Source organism: Hipposideros armiger, unplaced genomic scaffold, assembly GCF_001890085.2.
Source record: "Hipposideros armiger isolate ML-2016 unplaced genomic scaffold, ASM189008v1 scaffold_857, whole genome shotgun sequence".
NCBI classification, from domain to species: domain Eukaryota; kingdom Metazoa; phylum Chordata; class Mammalia; order Chiroptera; family Hipposideridae; genus Hipposideros; species Hipposideros armiger.
The window spans coordinates 559039-577179 of NW_017732207.1; the positions used below are offsets into that span (position 1 = coordinate 559039).

The 18141-nt window shown below is 41.7% G+C and overlaps 1 protein-coding gene across 3 annotated transcripts in view; it reads left to right on the forward strand.

Moving 5' to 3' along the window:
- LOC109374692 (extracellular matrix protein FRAS1-like) overlaps positions 1-18141 on the forward strand; it is a 320228-nt gene that overhangs the window by 230244 nt on the left and 71843 nt on the right. For all 3 annotated transcript variants that reach the window (XM_019629460.1, XM_019629458.1, XM_019629459.1), the window contains 2 exons: positions 11369-11509; positions 13888-14031. In XM_019629460.1, the coding sequence (XP_019485005.1) occupies positions 11369-11509; positions 13888-14031 (285 nt within the window). The remainder of the gene's footprint in view (positions 1-11368; positions 11510-13887; positions 14032-18141) is intronic.

The window sequence follows — 18141 nt, forward strand, 5'->3', positions numbered from 1 at the left end:
GTTTTCATAACCACTTGTAAAATATGGGATCTTCCAAAGGCATGTGTCACACAGCCTGTCCCTCTGTTCCCAGGAGAAATCAAGAAGAAATCTTCCCAGGCTACTCAGCATAGTTAGCTTCTTTCTACCATTTTGAGCACTATATTAAAAAATGAAATGATGAACACTTTTAAAGTTATGCTGTAAATAAAAATTAGTGCCACCAGGGTTATTCAGCCAGAAAACGATGTTACTATTGATTTGGTACACACCATGAGCCAGGCACTGTGGAAAGTGCCTTCCTTACTTTTTCACTTAGCCCTGCTACTGACCTTGTGGGATCAGTGTGATAACTAGAGATGAAGACACTGAATCTTGAGGAAGTTAAGGCTGTAACTTTCTCAAAGTCATGTAACCAGCACAGAGTGAAGTCCAATGGGAACATAAGTCAGCCTGACTCCAATATCCACGTTCCAGGCAAGGGTGCTACTGTATTATGGTTGCTGAAGGGAGAGACGCACAGCATACGAAGGCTCCAGGACTGGGACTGCTTAAATTGAAGAAGGTATCCTTGAAAAGGGAGTGTTTTCTGGGAATCCCTTTCACTTTTTTGAAAAGGATTAGAATTTAATCCTTCTGGAATGGTTTAATTGTGGACCCCTGTGAAAAGATTGGGTTGACCTCTTGAGTCTTTATAGCCCCGTGATTTCATGCTAGTCAACATAGTATTATTAATACTAGGTATCACATGTATAGCTGTCTACTCCCATTTATTATCAAATCCCTGTGCAATCTGTGCTAGATAGATTGTTGTACTCAATTTATAAGTGATGAGAATGTGGCAGAAAGAGGTTAATTGAGTTGCCCAAGATTCCACTGGGAAACTGAGTGCAACCACCAATTGTTTGGAGCCCTACCTGGGTATTAAGTGTGTTGATTGATGTTATTTCCTGTCACTCATCTTGTGTCTCTGGAAACCTTTCTGCCTTCCCACAATCTGTTCCATTTTCCATTCTGCCCATGCGTTGTCTATGAAATCAGGCCTGGGAATGCTGTGAGGTTGCACTGGGCTCTCCTCACACATTCCCAGAAATACCCTGGCCTCTTTGCAGAACATTTAAAAAGGCTGGAGTCTGTGTGTGTGCACACCATTGAGAATTAATTTTATAGAAACTTTGATCTCAAGTGCTTTTTCTAGAAAGAAGAGAAAACTGTTTTCTGGAGCTCTCCCTCTCCCTTTCTCTGAGACTGCAGCACAGAGTGATTAGAATATTATTGCAGCTAATGAAAGTGAGAAGCAGATGCCTTATAGGAAGAAGCAATTTACTTAGAGCCTGAAATGGTGTCAGAGTTATTATAAAAGTTTCTATTCTGAGCTACAAGACAAACCCAGGAGTTATCTAGTGGAAGATGAAGCAAAAGTATATTTAAGAGCGTCGGCTAAAATCCAAGTCTGAGATTGAAGGATGAAAAAGTATCAATGAATAAACAGTGACCATAGAGAACACTGTTGATTGGTAGCTGAAGGGCAGTCTATCTGTATTCATTTCTTCTACACATGTTTATGGAGTGTCTCCTGGGCGCCAGGCATTGTCTAGGCACTGGGAGTATACTCAGGAATGAGTCAGATGAAATTCCTGCTCTCATGGAATTTATATTCTAGTGACAGAAACAGATGATAAAGAGATAAACGAATAACAACAGCAGCAACAAAAGCCATGGCACACACGTGGCTAGTGGTTTGTGCTGTGACGCCCACATGGGGTGACTGCGGAAATGGAGGGGTGAGCTGAGGTATGCTCCCAAGCAGAAGTGCTCTGGTGAGATGGGGACTGCCACCTGCATGGGTTCGTTGTGCATTTTTGGCCCATTCTCAAAAATGAACTTGGATACTTCAGATGGCGGAGCTTTGACATGATGCTTCTTTTTCATATGGCTCCTGTGTTTCCAACGTGTGGCTAGAATGGCTGGTACAAACAAGTGTCTGTTGCTAATTATAAGACTATTTGGAGGTACTTGGTAGTTGACCAAAATGATCCATGTCTATTAAATATTAACATTGAAGAGTCATTAAAAGAAGGATTTTAATAATTTTATCTAGAGTTGATCTCACCTGTTTAATTGATTGTTCACTATCATTAACATGTTCAAGTTAAAAAAAAAAAGACAACAAAACCGAAGAAACACCCATCAGCCCCCTTGCCCAAATATAACAAAATGAATTACAAAGTAATAAAAAAACCAAGTCCTCCAAAACAACATCTTTCTCATTCGTCATCCCCCACTAGTTTTCCATGCCTCTCTGAGTTCATGTGGGTCTGGATGAGGTCTCCAGGATAGAGCTGGGTGGGGGCTGCACAACTCCAGGGGCACCATATTCATGGTCATTAATCTGATTGGTGCCACCCAGGGGTCATTTAGTGCAGCCCTGTGCACACGGCAGCCTAGGGTGGGTGGACAAGCGAAGGGCCTGCAGCTCCCGTCAACAGGAGGTCTGTCTTCTCTCCTACTAATGTTCCTACCATCAGGGTAGGTTGCTCAACCATGTCTCAGATTCTCCTTCCACTCTCGTTGAGAATTTTTCTCTCTTTTAAAGGAAATTTATTTTGAAGACTAAGCACTTAGTTGAGGTCTCTAGAGCAGAGCTTCTTACAGGACTCTTCTGGGAATCTTGTTAAGATGGGGATTGAGATTCAGTAGGTCTGGGGTGGGCTCTGAGTGTCTGCATCTCTGACATGCTCCCTGCTGAGGGTGCTGCTCCTGGACCACAGTGAGTAAGGAAAGCCTTTGATGAAAGAAGGGTAAGCACATCACTTTATCAGTGGTATACTCCTTTCTAACTAAAGCAGTTCAGAAAAAAAATTCCAATTTTTATTTCTTCTTATTCATGCACTATATACATTACAGAAAGTTTAAAAAATACAGATAAGAAAAAAAACAAAAAAATATATTACTAAATTATCCAGGTTTAGCAGTAAAAATACAGAATTAGGAAATAAAAATTTTGTAAATAAAAAAATGAATTTTTTAGTATGTCCCAAATATTGCCCAATAGACTCTAAAATATTATTTTGTTGTTTACCTGAAATTCAAATTTAACTTGATAATCATTATTTTATCTGTAAATCCTATTTATAAGCCTTCTATCTTGAGACAATCTCTTGGCATAGATTCTTATAGTTATTTATATACACCACGCATACTATATGTATATGTATACTATATATATATAATGTATATATATATATATATATATCACTTTATAGTTTATCACTTTATAGTGTATAAATTACATACAACCAAGAATTTTACTGTGAGTTTAAATTTACCCCCATTTTATAGATGAAGAAAGTGAGGCTTAGAAGGAACCAACTAAAGAATAATTTAGCAATTTGGGGGGGTGGTTTCCTGGGATCTAATATAGGACATAATTGCTTAGGAAATATTTTCTTCTTTCCAAGCCTTGTTCTTTAGTTCACACTAGAGCTTCACAATTAAATTTCAGGCCCGGCCATCTCAATTAATGATGCAGTTCAATCACCATGCCAACAATTTGGCAGTGGTGATCAGGAAGGGATATGAACATGGTCAGGATGATTAATTTTGCCACATAATTGCCCCGATTCCATGGCAAATTAATGATGGATTCTTCCAATTCTCACACTGTTCAGCAAGAGGTTTGTGATGATATAATTTTGAATAAATTACAAGTTTTATTTTGAAACTGAACTCTGTACTACAATAATGAATTTTACTTACATATTTTCTAATGTATTATGTCAGTAAAAACACTGCTTTAAAAAAGAATACAGAGGTAATAAACACCACGGTGGTCTCCCATCCCTACCTCAGCAGCCTTTTCATGACACTTAGAATAATCATGGAGCTTTGGTCAGGTCAACATTAGGGAAATTTTAACAACTGAATTTTTCCAAGCCTTCTTCTTCAGTCTTGAAGATAAGTGTTACCTCCTTAGGCTAGGTCTTACTGCATGGGGTATAATGAACCAAAATTAATACAAGTTTGATATCAATTTTTAAATGTTTTTCCAGTTTTATGGAGATCTAATTGAGGTAACATTGTCTTAGTTTAAGGTGTACTGCATAATGATTTTATATATGTTGGGAAATGATCACCACAATAAGTTTAGTTAACATTTTTGCCACGCATAGCTACAATTTTTTTTTTAAAGATTTTTTTTATAGGGGAATTGGGGGGATGGGAACAGTGCTGAGGAATTTGGGGAAGGGGAACAGACAAGTTGCTGTCGTTTTGTTCTTCAATCTAGTTGTGGAAGACGTTGCTTCACTGGCCCAAGTTGGCACCATCATTGAGCTCTTCCCGGGCGAGGCACATCAGTTGCCGGCTTCTGGATGGCCGCTCACGCTGGCTGCTGGCTACACACGGTAGCCCATGGCAACTCACTGCCAGAGGGGCTGCAGCCTACGCAGTCGTCACCTGCGACTCACAGCAGCCCAGCTCCAGGTGGAGTTGTTGTTCAGCATCTTAGCTGTGGAGGGCAGTGTCACTGGCCCTCATATGTGGGATCTGAACCAGGGCCCTCTGGCATCCCAAGCCAGTTCTTAACCATCGCGCCACTCGGCCGGCCCATAGCTACAATTTTTTTGATGTTGAGAACTTTCAAGATTTACTCACTTAGCAACTTTCAAATAGATGATACAGTATTGTTATCTATAGTTACCATGCCCTACGTTATACCCCAGGACTTATTCATTTGATAACTGGAAGCTTGTACCTTTAGATCACATTCACCCTTACCCTGCCCATCCCCCAATCACCAGTCTGTTCTCTTGTTTTTTTCTCAAACCTTTGTGATTGTCCAAGCAGCTTTTTTTGTTCTTCGTGGCTCCTGGTAGTGGATGATGTGCTAAGACCAGTCAGCAGTCAGTATCCCAAAGGGGAGGATCTCAGGCAGCACCTAGAAGCAGGCTGATGGGAAGCCTGATCTTCAGGCAGCAGCTTTTAAAGTTTATAAAAATACCTCTTTCGGGAGAACAGTGGAAATGGGTGTTTCTGTCCATCTCCTCTGCACTGAGCCCTGGGAGAATAGCCATTTAAGAATTGTTTCTCTGTTTGCTAGCCCTGTTGGAACCAGGAACCCAAGCCCCACTGGTCACCAGGGCCAGGCTCTGAAGGGTGTGTCCCCTGGGTGACAGTTGCATAGACCAGGTATCAGGTATCAGCATGCGCACAAGCTCTTTCCAGGGAGACACCAGTGAGCCAGAGCAAAAGAGAGAGGAGTGTGAATGTGGTGTCCTTGAGCCTCCCAAGTCTCAGAAGAGGATCACACACATTCTGGTTAAATTAGAAGCCTGACCTTCAGGCTGCAGCTTTTAAGATATGCAAATATGTCTCTTTCCGGGAAAGACTGGGGGATGGGCCTGACAGCTGCCTCTGCTAGGAGCCTGTGCAGAATAACCACCACAAGTTCTTGCAGCCATTAAGAACTGTTTCTTTGTTTACTATAGTCTTTGGACCTTTCAGAGCTAGCGTTTTGGGGGCCCATCCCTCAGGTCGAAGTCTTAAAAGTTGGGGCAGTAGATGTGGGGTTCAAACCCTTTACTCCTCAGGGAAGAGCTGGGACTTGTGAGTTCCCTCCTGATTGTATGTTGCTGTTCTGAGGAAGGGGGCGTCGTAGTAAGACTGCCTCAGCCTTTCCTCCCCACTCTGATATGGGTTTTTTCTCCTTTGCCTGTTACATAGGAGTTGCTCAGCTAGTTTCTGGATTTCTTTCATAGGGAATTGTTCCATGTGGAGCTACAGATTGGTGTGTCCATGGGAGGAAGTGAGTTCAGGAGCATGCTATATCGCTATCTTGGATGGGACCACCGTTTTTGTTTTTTTAATACATTTACCAATTAATTTGGTCAATTCATTAACTTGCTTTAGGAGAATAGGAAGAAATAAAGCATAGTGTATTTTGATCTATTTCGTTTTTGCTAAGGTTCACCAAAAGGCTTAAGGCAAAAAGTTTTAATTAAAGAAATAAATGGGCAAGAGCCTGCCTGCTCAGCTTAAGGGTATGTTACTATTTATGAGGCTGGGATTCCCTTGCATTAGTTGAATAAAAGACATGGCTTCTCTTTAATGTAGTCCCTAGAGTGCTGACATGAGCTATACAAATGCATACCTTTGGGTAATGTTCAGTTTTCTTCACTTTCTCCTCCTTGGTTTTATGGCATGGGTGTGCTAGGCTTTGGGGATAGAAAGATGAAAAAGATATAGACTATGCTTTAAGGAAAGCATGCTCAAGTCAGGCAGACTGACATCTGAACAAGTAATTAAAAGAACATGACACGTGCTGGAGTGGCAATAGGCACAAGGTGCAGAAGGAACCCAAACAAAGGAGACTGACTCTCTCGGGGAGAGAGTGTGAGGAAAGATGTGCAAAGGGAAAACTTGACATCATCAGGCTGTTGAAGGATTGATGGGAGTTCACCGGGGGAAGAAGATGGAAAGGGCATTCTAGGCCAAGGAAGCAGCAAATACAAAGGCATGGTGTATTTGGAGAAGTACAGTGTATTTGGTGTTCCTGCACTTAAATTCCAAAATGGTGAATGATCCCGGAGACACAGGTGGGTCATGTCATGACGTGCTTTATGGGCCGTGCTAAGGAGTTCAGAGTTGACGCTATTGATGTTGGAGAACCATTAAAAGATCTTAAGTAGGGGAATAACTTGGTTAATTAGCATTTTATAAAGATCAATCTGGTGGTTGTATGGCAGGGAAATGGGGAGAAACAGAATGGGGCTGGCTAGGAAGCTGCTACACTGTCCTCATCATGAGTAATGTTGAAGGTTTACACTAAGGAGCCAGGGGCTGGTTAAGCCGAGACAGATGTAACAGAGGTTTAAGAAGTAAAAATCAGTATATCTTGGTTGTGTTGTGGTGAAGGAAAAGTAGAAGCCTGAGGTTTTCAGCATGAGTGACTTGGTGAATGGCGGGGCTACCAAGCGAGACAGTAAATACATAAAAAAGATCAAGTAGGGGTAAGATGTAGGGTTGGGGTGGATAATGAGTAAAGTTTTGGACAGAAGGAATGCGATGTCATCATTTACACTAAGGAGATATGGACTGAGCTTGGAAGCGGTAATGAGTAGTATTTTAGAAATGAGGGGTGTGAGATACCGATGAAACACTCTGTAGAGATATCCCCTAGGCAGTTAGATTTACGTGATTGGAGTGCAGGGTAAAAGTCAGAGCTGTACACATAAATCTGGGACTACCAACATGTAGGCCATCATTAAAGCTATGGATAAGTTTGCCCAAGAATGAGAAGATAAAGGGCAGCAGTTGCAATATTGGGAAGCTCCAATATTCATGACGTAAACGGAGAAAGGGCAGAAAGGAATGATCAAACAGATAGGAGTAGAAGAATGTGCTGCCAGTTTCCATCTACCTATCCATCCACCACGTCACCTACCTACTCACCCATCCAGTCAGCAGAAACTCATTTATTGAGAACTTAAGACATAATGAGGACAGGGACGACGATAAGTACTGAGGGAATCACAGAGATGGAAAACATATGATTTTCACTGAAGTGTTCCCAGGTGTGTGTGTGTGTGTGTGTGTGTGTGTGTGTGTGTGTGTGTGTGTTTTGGGGGGGGTAGGTTAAATCANGTGTGTGTGTGTGTGTGTGTGTGTGTGTGTGTGTGTGTGTGTGTGTGTGTTTTGGGGGGGGTAGGTTAAATCATGTTATTAAAAAAAGAAAAAGGAAAGAGAAGAAAAGGAGGATGGGGGAAAGGGAGAGATCAATTTTACTTGACTTCACTCATTTCAATTTTCATCCATTATGACAGTACTCGGACTATATATCCTAGAGGATTTTAATATTTACATCGTAATTTGAAAGATGCCTACCTCCAAAACTGTTTTTGACATGAAAAGCCAGGATATTTTATATGCAATAAAAGTAGGGATGCTAGACCACTCTTTATATCATTAAGAAGAAAGAAGTAGTAGTGTCCATTGTCTGAAATTTAAATGGAAAATAGAACGAGCAAATATGTTTTAATGTACATTTTTTTACTGGAGTCAGGCCAACTGGACTTTACTACCACCTAAGGACATTTTTAGTGTTGACACTTTTAGTGCTTAAGCAGCTCAGTTAAGCTTCTTCAGAAATATACATAGCCATCACCTGGAAAGCCACTCTCTGAAAATGTAGTACTATGTGGAGAAATTATTCATAGAACTTTTTTCAAATCTCTTCCATATATGTCCTGGAACAGAATCGGTCTCCCTTGAAAGATCTTAGACTTCAAACCAGGACTCCTGCTAGGAAATCAGCTTCCATAGAATGACCAAGCCTCATAACAGTCACTGAGATTGGGCAGACATTTCCAAACCCAGCACAGAATTGAAGTTTCCTAAGATTGTTTTCAACACACAGGTGCAAATGCCTGTACTTGCAGAAATAGAGCATTATACAGAAAAACACTTTGAGAGAATGGTCACCCAGTGCCTTCTTTTCTCTCTGTACCAGATGGCAATGAACTAGCTCATTATCTGCTTGTTTCTTAAACATTTCCACTGAAGGCAACTCTGAAGTCTGCCAATTGAGGTTCATGGAGGCTTATTTCTAAAATTTAGCGGGTGGCCAAGGGACTTTGTCCTGGAACTCTTGGCCCATCAACCTTTCAACTTATTTGTTCTCTTTCTTTCTTTATATAATTCAATAATATCTTTATTCACATTGAGCCAGGCTATCACATTGACTTTGTGACCAAATCAAATGAAATAAAATACGTTGCGTGCTCATAATGCATTAATTTATCTTTCCCTAGTTTTCAATTCCACAATGACATGCTTTGATTTCCTATTTGTTAGGGAGGTATAACAGGAAGAGCTAGGGATTTTAGCAATCTTGTAAAGCCTAATATAAACATATTGGTATCATCATAGGTATATTTAAGTAGAAAATATTGTATTGCTTCTAGTTGCTTCCCCAGATCATCCTGGAAAGCTTTGTGTTGACAATATAATTTAGCTGGTTTTTGAAATATTGCCACCTGATTTTCCACTACACGCTGTTTCATTTTGTGTTAAACGTGTCTTCAATAATGAACTAATGTGTACCCTTCTTTGATAATATTTGCTGAAATGTCTTTACCTGTTTGTTTGTTTTTAAAGAGGAAATATTTTCACAGTGATTCTGAAAATACTTGGGAAAAAAAATTCTTAGCTGTGACTTGTGCTAATAGAGCCATCTAGGAAAAAAAAGGAAATTATTTTTTAAATTAGGGCTCTAGCTCGGTTTTTTCATATAGTAATAAATATTGTTGAATAGGTATAAAGCTCTACAGTGTATTCAGGGATGATAATTAAACTATTTATCAACCAGAAAGGCAAGAGCACTGCCCAGTCGAATGGGCAGTGGCAGTCGGTCAGGAGCAGGGTCCTGAGGCCTCCTGGTATAGGTGGTAAACCATTAGGTGCGGGGCTATGAATCAGGCAGGGTGCTAATGTGGGGCCACAGCTGCAGGGGCGCCCTAGAAGACTTAGGACAGCTGGCATATAAGCCATATATCAGTAGTTTAATACTGTAACAGCCAGTACTGCCGGATGAAGACATCCTGGCGTATCAGCCCCGTGTGTATCAAAGATTATATGTTACATTTTTATTGGAGAGCTGGTGGAAATGGAGACCTCAGTGGTGTAAAATCACATCTGGTTCTTCCAAGCTGTTGCTCTGTCAGCCTTCTTGGTGTTTGATAGAGGTGGCGGGGGAGACTCAGAGTGGTGTCCCTACAGTTGGTGGGTCTTGTCCTTTAGACAGAAGGTGGCATGAAATGCATGGGGTCATCCACATGGTTAAGAACCAGGTCTTTGTCATACCCACTGTTGTACCACAAGCACTTAGACTTCCTTGATGCTTAGCAATGAATGAATGAACGATTAGAGGTGAATTCAGGTTTCAAGGTGTAGGTTTTAGTTTTATTCGGGTATGGTAAGACCGACAGATTAGGAGATGATTGCCATTGAAAAGAGAGTTTATTAGTGACAGTTCTGAAGAGGAGAGGGCACATCACCCCATGGAGGGGCCACACAGGGTCAGTCAGGTTGGAGTGAGGGGAAAACATGGGCAAGAGCCTTTATTTTGGTTCCTGTGGGAAAGAACAACGAAGCCTGGTAAACAGCCTGAGGACTGGTGACTTTGAATAACTTTAGTGGGCTCTGGGGTGTAGTGGCTGTTTCTAGTTGTCTGGTACCTGGCACTGGAGTGATTTGGGCAGGTGGATAGTGGTCCTGAGTGTGTGACGCAGTAGAGGAGACGATGGTTGTGTGGACTTTGGACTGGGTCCGTAGCATACTACAGGCACACTCACAGGCTAGTCATTTACTGTCTCTAAAAATTGGCGAGCACTGGGAGGGGCAGTCTCTCAAAGATCACCAGGGCCTTTGATGTCAAAGCATCAGAAATACTGAAAATGAAAAGGCATGATTAATACACTGGCTGCCCTTGAGGAATGGTACAACTATCCCCTTTATTCTTAAAGGTCTGATGGAGGCAAGCAGAGATGTTTTCTTTCTCTTTGCTTCCACATTTCTTTTTTTACACCAGTGGGTACTTGTAACATAGCATTTATTGGTAATAATTATAGCTACGATTTATTAAACCCTCCCTATGTGTTTAGCACTATCCTAAGACTTTACATGTATCAACCCAATGAGTGTCCAATCTCCCATACAGTATATATAGTTTTTATTCTCCTACATGAGGAAATAGTGGCCTTGAGGAATCATATAACTTAATCAAGGTCACACCGAGTTGCAATGCGATGCTCTTATTTATTCTCTGGAATGTACTCCGTCTCCTATTTATTGTATTCCAGTTTCTTGCTTGTGAATCTGTTGATGCAGCTGGTTTCGGCAGCTCAAAACATTGGACAATTCTTCTCACCTGTGTCTGTGCAATCTCCCACAGAGAGCAGGCACCATGTGAACCTCTGTGGAATCAATAAATAAAGCTTCCATCACCTTTCTCTTTAATTTGAGCAGGCTGATAAGCAGCCCGTTATCTAGTGATGGTAGAGGAGCTGTCCTAGGGGAAGAAGACCTGTTTTATGCCTGCCTTTATTTGACATTCTCTGAAAATGAGAACTTGGGAAGAAAGTCATTTGCATGACTCTGTAAATGGCTATTTCTGTTTTGTGGCATTTATGCCTTACTTAGTCTGGGCTCCACAGATGCTTGCTTTGCAGGACATGGCCTTTAGAAAGACACATGTGACACGTGTCCTTGGGAAAATGAAGTGAATGTGCGGACTGTGTTCCAATCCAGGAATGTTAACGGGAGAGACAGCTACGGCACTTGTCATATGGTGGCTTTCCTGATTGTGTCCTCTGCTTTTTCCTTCTCCCAGCTTGCCACCAATCCTGTGTCAGGTGTGCAGGGAAGAGCTCTCATAATTGCACAGCCTGCCGGCTTTCCCAGGTGCTGTTGGATGGGCAGTGCCTCCCTCAGTGCCCAGATGGACACTTTAACCAGGAAGGCAGTTGTACGGGTGAGTATGTAACATGCTGGAACATATTCCCTATGCCCATGTTTTGTCTTCATAGTGCCGCCAGACACTGTAATTAGAAACCTTGTCATACCAGGGGACTAGGGCTGGGCTGTAAATCCTTGTCTTGAACTTGTAGGAGGAAGGAGAACAAGAGAAATTCTATTCTTCTAATAAGGAAGCATGGAAGAAGTGAAAAATGAGAATCAGCTTTACCCTATGCATACAACGAGGGATGGATTTGATGGTAGTCACCATGGAGTCAAAGTACTATAGGTTCTGATGCATTTGTGTAGGGTCAGTCAGCGTATGGCGTGGCTTCTGCAGTTCTCAGCCCCACGTTCCCTGGCTGCAGCCTAATAAAGAAAAGGGGAGAGAGGTATTTATTTATTTTTTGACAGGTCAGTCCAATATGTTTTTAAGAGCACTTTTATATGTTACAGCGACTGAGGTCCTATAAATTACTGGTTGAGATTAGTGCAGGGTTTCATGGGAATCGACAAAATACTAAAATTTAAGCACCTTATTGTAGCACTGGGTAGTCTTGTATCTAAAGGAAAAAAAAAAGACAAAACACATTCTATCATAATTACTATTTTATTTCTAAAAATAGACTGTTGAGGCCAGCTTAGAATAAAAAGCCCAATCTTGTAAAATTGTATTACACGTATTCCTAGGGTCAGAAAACATGTAGTAAATTTGTAAAATATTTTAAAAATAAATTTATGCTTGTTAGATTCATCTAGCCTCAAACTACAAAGCGGAAATTGAATGTGAACACAGGTTTAGACAATTGAAGATCAATATGATATTTCTTCTGGAATTTTCTTTTTCCACATAAGTTTTTAATCTCTCTAGGCCCCTGCGGGGTTGCTTTTCTTTAAACACTCTATCGAGCTCAGAGGGAAATTTTCCTGGTTTCTTTGTCATTGGAGTTAAAACAGTTGTCTGTCCTTATGCACTTTCAGCCTAGCCCAGTTGGTTTGTGTGTGTGTGTGTGTGTGTGTGTGTGTGTGTGTGTGTGTGTGTGTGTGTGTGTGTGTGTAATTGTTTGAGGGAGTAAAGTCTAAGTAGCACCAACTCTCCTCTGTCTATGCCTCTGCCTGCTTGAAGCCAGAAAATGGATGGTACCACGAATGGCAGGGCAACCAGGTCACTGGAAATATTCTGGCAGGGAGGAAATGCAGAGGTGAAAGTCATCCTGAGAATGCTATAATAGTATCTTTTGGATGGATGTTTGCAAAGTGGAGAGCCTCAGGAATGTAGAAAAAGTGATCGTTAATGCTAGCCTTCTAATCAGTAGTTCATTTTCTTGCTTGCCTTTTTTTTTTCTTTTTTCTTTCTTTCTTTTTTTTTTTTTTTTGTATAACTTCTTATCTTCTTTTGGCCTCTTGCCAGAAGAAGCGAGAAGCAGTTGACTTTACTCGAAATCTGTGTCTTTGCTTTCCTCCAGCTCTGTGCCAGAAGGGAATTCTTTGTCATCGGTTCCAGCAAGTTCGACCCAGCTCCTGCCCTTCATCGCCCCTCCTCTTGGAATCAGACATGCTTAGACCGCCTCGTCCTTGGCAGGGACAGCCTTCCATCTCCTTCCATCCGCTTGCTCCCGCTGCCTTCTCTGGCAGTACAAATGCAGCCGCAGCTGCAGCCCGCTCTCATTCCTTGCCATCCTTGTCTTTATTGCCCTCACCTACTGTGACTCACTTGTAATTTTGTGATTTTTCTAATGGAGTGCCTCTTGTTCATTTGGTGGTGTTTCTGGGGGAAACACAGCATTGTCATACTTTTGTCTGAAGAATTGAACTTCAAATACAGCTCATGATAACCCCCAGAAAGAGGACCTTTTCTGTTCTTGGTATATTAGTTAAGTCTTGCTACTAAAACAGGAATCTGCACTGCGGCATTTGACTCTAGTGGGAAGGTTTAGTATCCCTGGCTGTGTATCGTCCCTCACTTTGCCTGCTAGGAATTTCTGAGAAGCAAAATGTCTCTCTCTCTCTTTTTCCTGCCTTGCTCTCCTTAAATCATGGTATTTTAGGGAGGGGGAGTGTTACCACTCCACTTAACTGCTTTGTCACTTTGATCTGAGCAGTCTGATTTACATGGATGGGGATGGTCATGCTGGCCCCCCCTGGAATGTGCAATCCCTCTTAATTTTTATGGTTCTAGATTCCATATTCTGTTCACAGTTCGCATTTTCACTGACACCCCAAAATGCATTCTCTCGGTTAGGCCTAAGTGTGTACCAAGCTTATTCAGGAATCTTCGAAAGACGGGTAGGGTTTGAGTTCTACTCTTCATGCAGTCTGTGGAGTGCGTTGCATAGTTGATGTACTTACATGCTGAGCTGCTAATCCCAATCCTTGCCCTTGTTTTCTCCCTAGAATGCCACCCCACTTGCAGGCAGTGCCATGGCCCATCGGAATATGACTGCACCTCCTGTCACCCTCATGTCACTCTTACTGGTGGGAACTGCAGGACCAGCTGTAAAGAAGAGCAGTTCCTCAACCTCGTGGGATACTGTGCTGGTGAGTGAGACTTCCTTCCTAGTCACAGAACCACGGGCCAAAGGCTAGGGTTCTTCATACCAGGCCTAAGAAGGCCCTTGTACTTGTCCTTTGTCAGCAAATCAAGAGCTCTTTTTTTGGGAGACATTTGTTTCATGCCCGGGAACTCACTCCACTGTCTCCTATGAGACATTTTGTAAATATTTATGGATTTAAATGGAATCTTCTAATAACACTTTTTTAATTTCTGAAAAAAAACGTAGAACTTCCTATTAATGAAGATTGGAGTCCTGTTAATAGTACCTCCTATGCATGGGGCACACTTCAGCTTAAGATAAAAGAATGTATTTTCTAAATTTCTCCCTATTGTCTACATTATCTCCTGCCTTTTGCTCCAAAGAACCTTGGCTATCAGCTCCATCCACAAAAATTTAGGGAGATTAACCCAAAAGTAAATCAGTTTCCCCAGGAGTTGGGATTTTTCCTCCTCATTTTAGAACTCAAATATCAAAAAGAAATAAATTTGGAAAGCAGCACGGAATTTGGATAATGATGAAAGAGCCATACTGTGTTTGTGGTCATCCAACCATTCATACAGCAGATATCTTTGGGCTTCTACTAATGTTCAGATGTTCAGAAGACACACACACACACACACACACACACACACACACACACACAGCTGAATAAGACAAACACTGTCCTCAAAGGGCTTATTATCTAGAGAGAAGAATTTACAGGCTAGTGAGTTATTATACATTTCTTGACCCACTTTTCCCAATTTAGAAGAACCATGAAGGGATTTCCTTGTAGCAGTTATAATCCCAGCTCTGAAGGGCTTGCCTGGAGGGCATTCTGGGATGCTACTAGATGAGTGGGAAGGTGAGAAAGCTAGGATCTGGTTGGATGCATGCTGGAGGGGTTGGCCTCTGTATGGCTTGTCCCTGCACAGGGAGGAGGTGTGGCCAAGTGTTTGGATCATAGTATGAGTAGGCACATTCAGTCTGGGACAGCATTGATGTTTCAGTTGTCAAGTTTGGTGGGTAGGGACTCAGCAAATCAATGTCAGTGCTCCAAATATAGCTGGTAGTGCCATGGTCTTGGGCAATCCCTTCTGTTTTGCACATGACCTTAGCTAAAGGCTAGACACTAAGGTCCAAAACCTATACCCTAGGAAGACTAAACTGTCAAGAGCAGGGCTACAGCCAAAAAATGCTGGAATTTAGTGCAAAAACCAGTTGTAGAGATTGCATACATTTTAGGGGCAATGAAAAGTGGGAGCTCAGAAAGCCTAGGCTTGACACTAATGAGATACCCCACCAACTATAGGGTGTGAGCCTATTGCCAGTGATACCAGTTGTAGTCACAACTGACTTGGGAAGTAGGCAAATGGTAAGTCAAGTGCCCACCCTTGAAGAGAAATCTGGAGATGGCAGAGGCTGACTGTTTCAATCGTTTGTAAACTTGAGTTCAGCTACTGATTTTTACTTTAGGATATGGAGAAAGAGCTACCATGAGGACTAAGAGGCCCTGACATGATGAAAGCACATTGGTGGCTATTTACTCAGCATTCACTGAGCACAAAGCCCTGAGTTGCTGTTTGAGGGGACACAGGGACTACCTAAGGAGATGAACCAGACACAGTGCAATTAACAAATAGTACAAAGCAATTTATGGATGATAACACCAAATGGCAGTAAGTGTTGTAGGAGTTCAGAGGAGGGGTGAGTAAAAGAAATGGAAGGCGTTGTGGAGGAGGTAGAGTTTCAAGATCTTCCTGAAGAATAGCTAGGATTAGGTTAGACAGAGGTAGGTCAGGTGGGCTTTCTGAGTGTGGTTCTCCCAGGAGACAGACCCAGAGGACAGAGCATGCAGGCTGGACCATTCATGGCCAGTGAGCAGTCCATTCTGGCTGAAGAACATAGCTTATATTAAAGCACAGTAAACAAAGCAGTTGGAAAATTTAAATTGCAACCAGGGTATAGAAAACCCAAAGTCTCAGGCCAAAATGTTTGGATGGAATTTTGTGGGCAGTATAGCAATGAGAGTTTTGGAGAGGACTATGACTTGACTAAGGATGTGGTCTGGGCAGGAAATGAGCAAACTGGGTGGGAGATGGACTGGAACAAGGAGACATGATAGAGAGAGGAGTTAGAAGGTAGGACCTTCTAATGGCTTTTCTATTTCCAACCTATTCTGCATCAAAATTTTTATGCTGGGGGAAATTTTTAAAATAAATGTTTATATAAGGAGATGGGAAATTTTAATTTTTAATGTGCTCTGTTCTCGCCAATGTCCAGAGTCCTCTTTGAAAGTAAATTAGGTGATTAGGAGATGTATTAATTTTTTAAGACTAATAGGGAACCATTAGAATAAAGAATCATGGGACTACACTAAATGACTTTGGAAGTCCCTAGTCCTAGAAGAGCAGGTCCCACTAAAATGAGCTGGAAGGGACAAACCTTAGCTGTCCTGGGAATTAGGAATGTTAAATAAAAGTTTTAAATAAGGTAACCATTGTCAGGTGTATGGAAACCCTTTGTCAACTAGAGACTGGTGTATGAGTATTTGGTATAGGAAAACTGAACAGTAAGTTCAATTGTTGATCTTTCAGAGAACTGTATGGATCCTGAAGTTACTTTTTTAATAAATATGTGCCCTTTCTGAACACCTCCCTTTTCACTCTGTAGAATTGTAAACCATTCATTCATTTATTGCTTCATCAAACGTTTATTAAGCACACTCTCTGTGCTAGGCACTGTACTGGGCTCTAGGGATGCAAAGATGAATAAGATGTGGTGCTTGCATTCAAAAAGCATACAGTGTAGGAAGGAAGGGGATATGTGTTGCAAATGATATTGCTGTGGACATAAGCTGGGCCTGTGGGACAGGACCCTAACCTAGACTAGAGGGTGTGTGTGTATGTTGTGTGTGTGGGAGGGCTGGGTAGTGAAGGATTTCTGGGGCGTTTCATAACTGAGATGATTTTGAAAGATGTGTAAGAATTAGAGGGCTTTAGAGATTTGGAGGAGAGAACATTCCAGGAAGTGGGCCAAAAAATATTGTCTATTGAGGCATTAACAAAGAGTTAAATAGAATGCCAGCCCTTAATGTGGAAGTGGTGGGACTGAAACACAAGGAAGTAGGCCCAGTCATGAAAGCCTTTGGATGTTCTGTTTAAGGAGAGCACACTTTGTTATCAAGGCTGCGGGGATCTCTTGAAGGTGTTTAAGGAGGGGGGCTGTTGTGGTCATTCCTCTGTCAAGAGAAAGATCTATGGAAGATTGTTTTCAGAAATACAAAACTGGGGGCAGAAGAGCCTTTGGGAGGTAGTTACAGAAATCCTGATGGGAGACGAAGGTCTTTAATGAGAAAATTGCTGAGGGAATGAAGAGAAGGGGGCACGGATTCACTAAGTATTAATTATACATTAGGTTAGCCCATGTGAGATTGCTATTTTGTGGGCATAAATGGTCAAGTAGTGGAAATTTCATAAGGTTCAATCTTATACAGTAATCCCCTCTTATCTGTGGTGGATACGTTCCAAGATCCCTGGTAGATGCCTGAGGGGGATCTTGGAAAGTATAGTACTGAACCCTATGTATACTATATTTTTTTCCCATACACACATACCTTTTCACTTACAGGAAGCACTTTATGGCTTCTATTTGGCATATCTGGATTGCCAGCATCACTATCCGTGTGCTTTGGGGCCATTGCTAAGTAAAATAGGGTGACTTGGACACAAGCACTGTGATACTATGACAGTCAGTCTGCTAACCAAGACAACCACTAAGTATTAATAACTAATGGCCAGGTGGCCAGGTAGTTTATCCAGTGTGGATACGCTGGACAAAGGGATGCTTCACATTCCCAGCGGGACAATGCAGAATGGTAGGAGATTCCATCATGCTACTCAGAATGGCATGCAATTTAAAACATATAAATTGTTTATTTTGGAATTTTCCATTTAATATTTTTGAACAGCAGTTGACTGAGGGTAACCAAAACCATGAAAGGCAAAATCACAGATCAGGGGAACTACTGTAGAAGCAACAGAAGTTGGCTATCTCCTAGCCCTGGGGGCTAAGGGAGAGGGAGTTTGGGGCATGATTTCCAGATTTCTAGCCA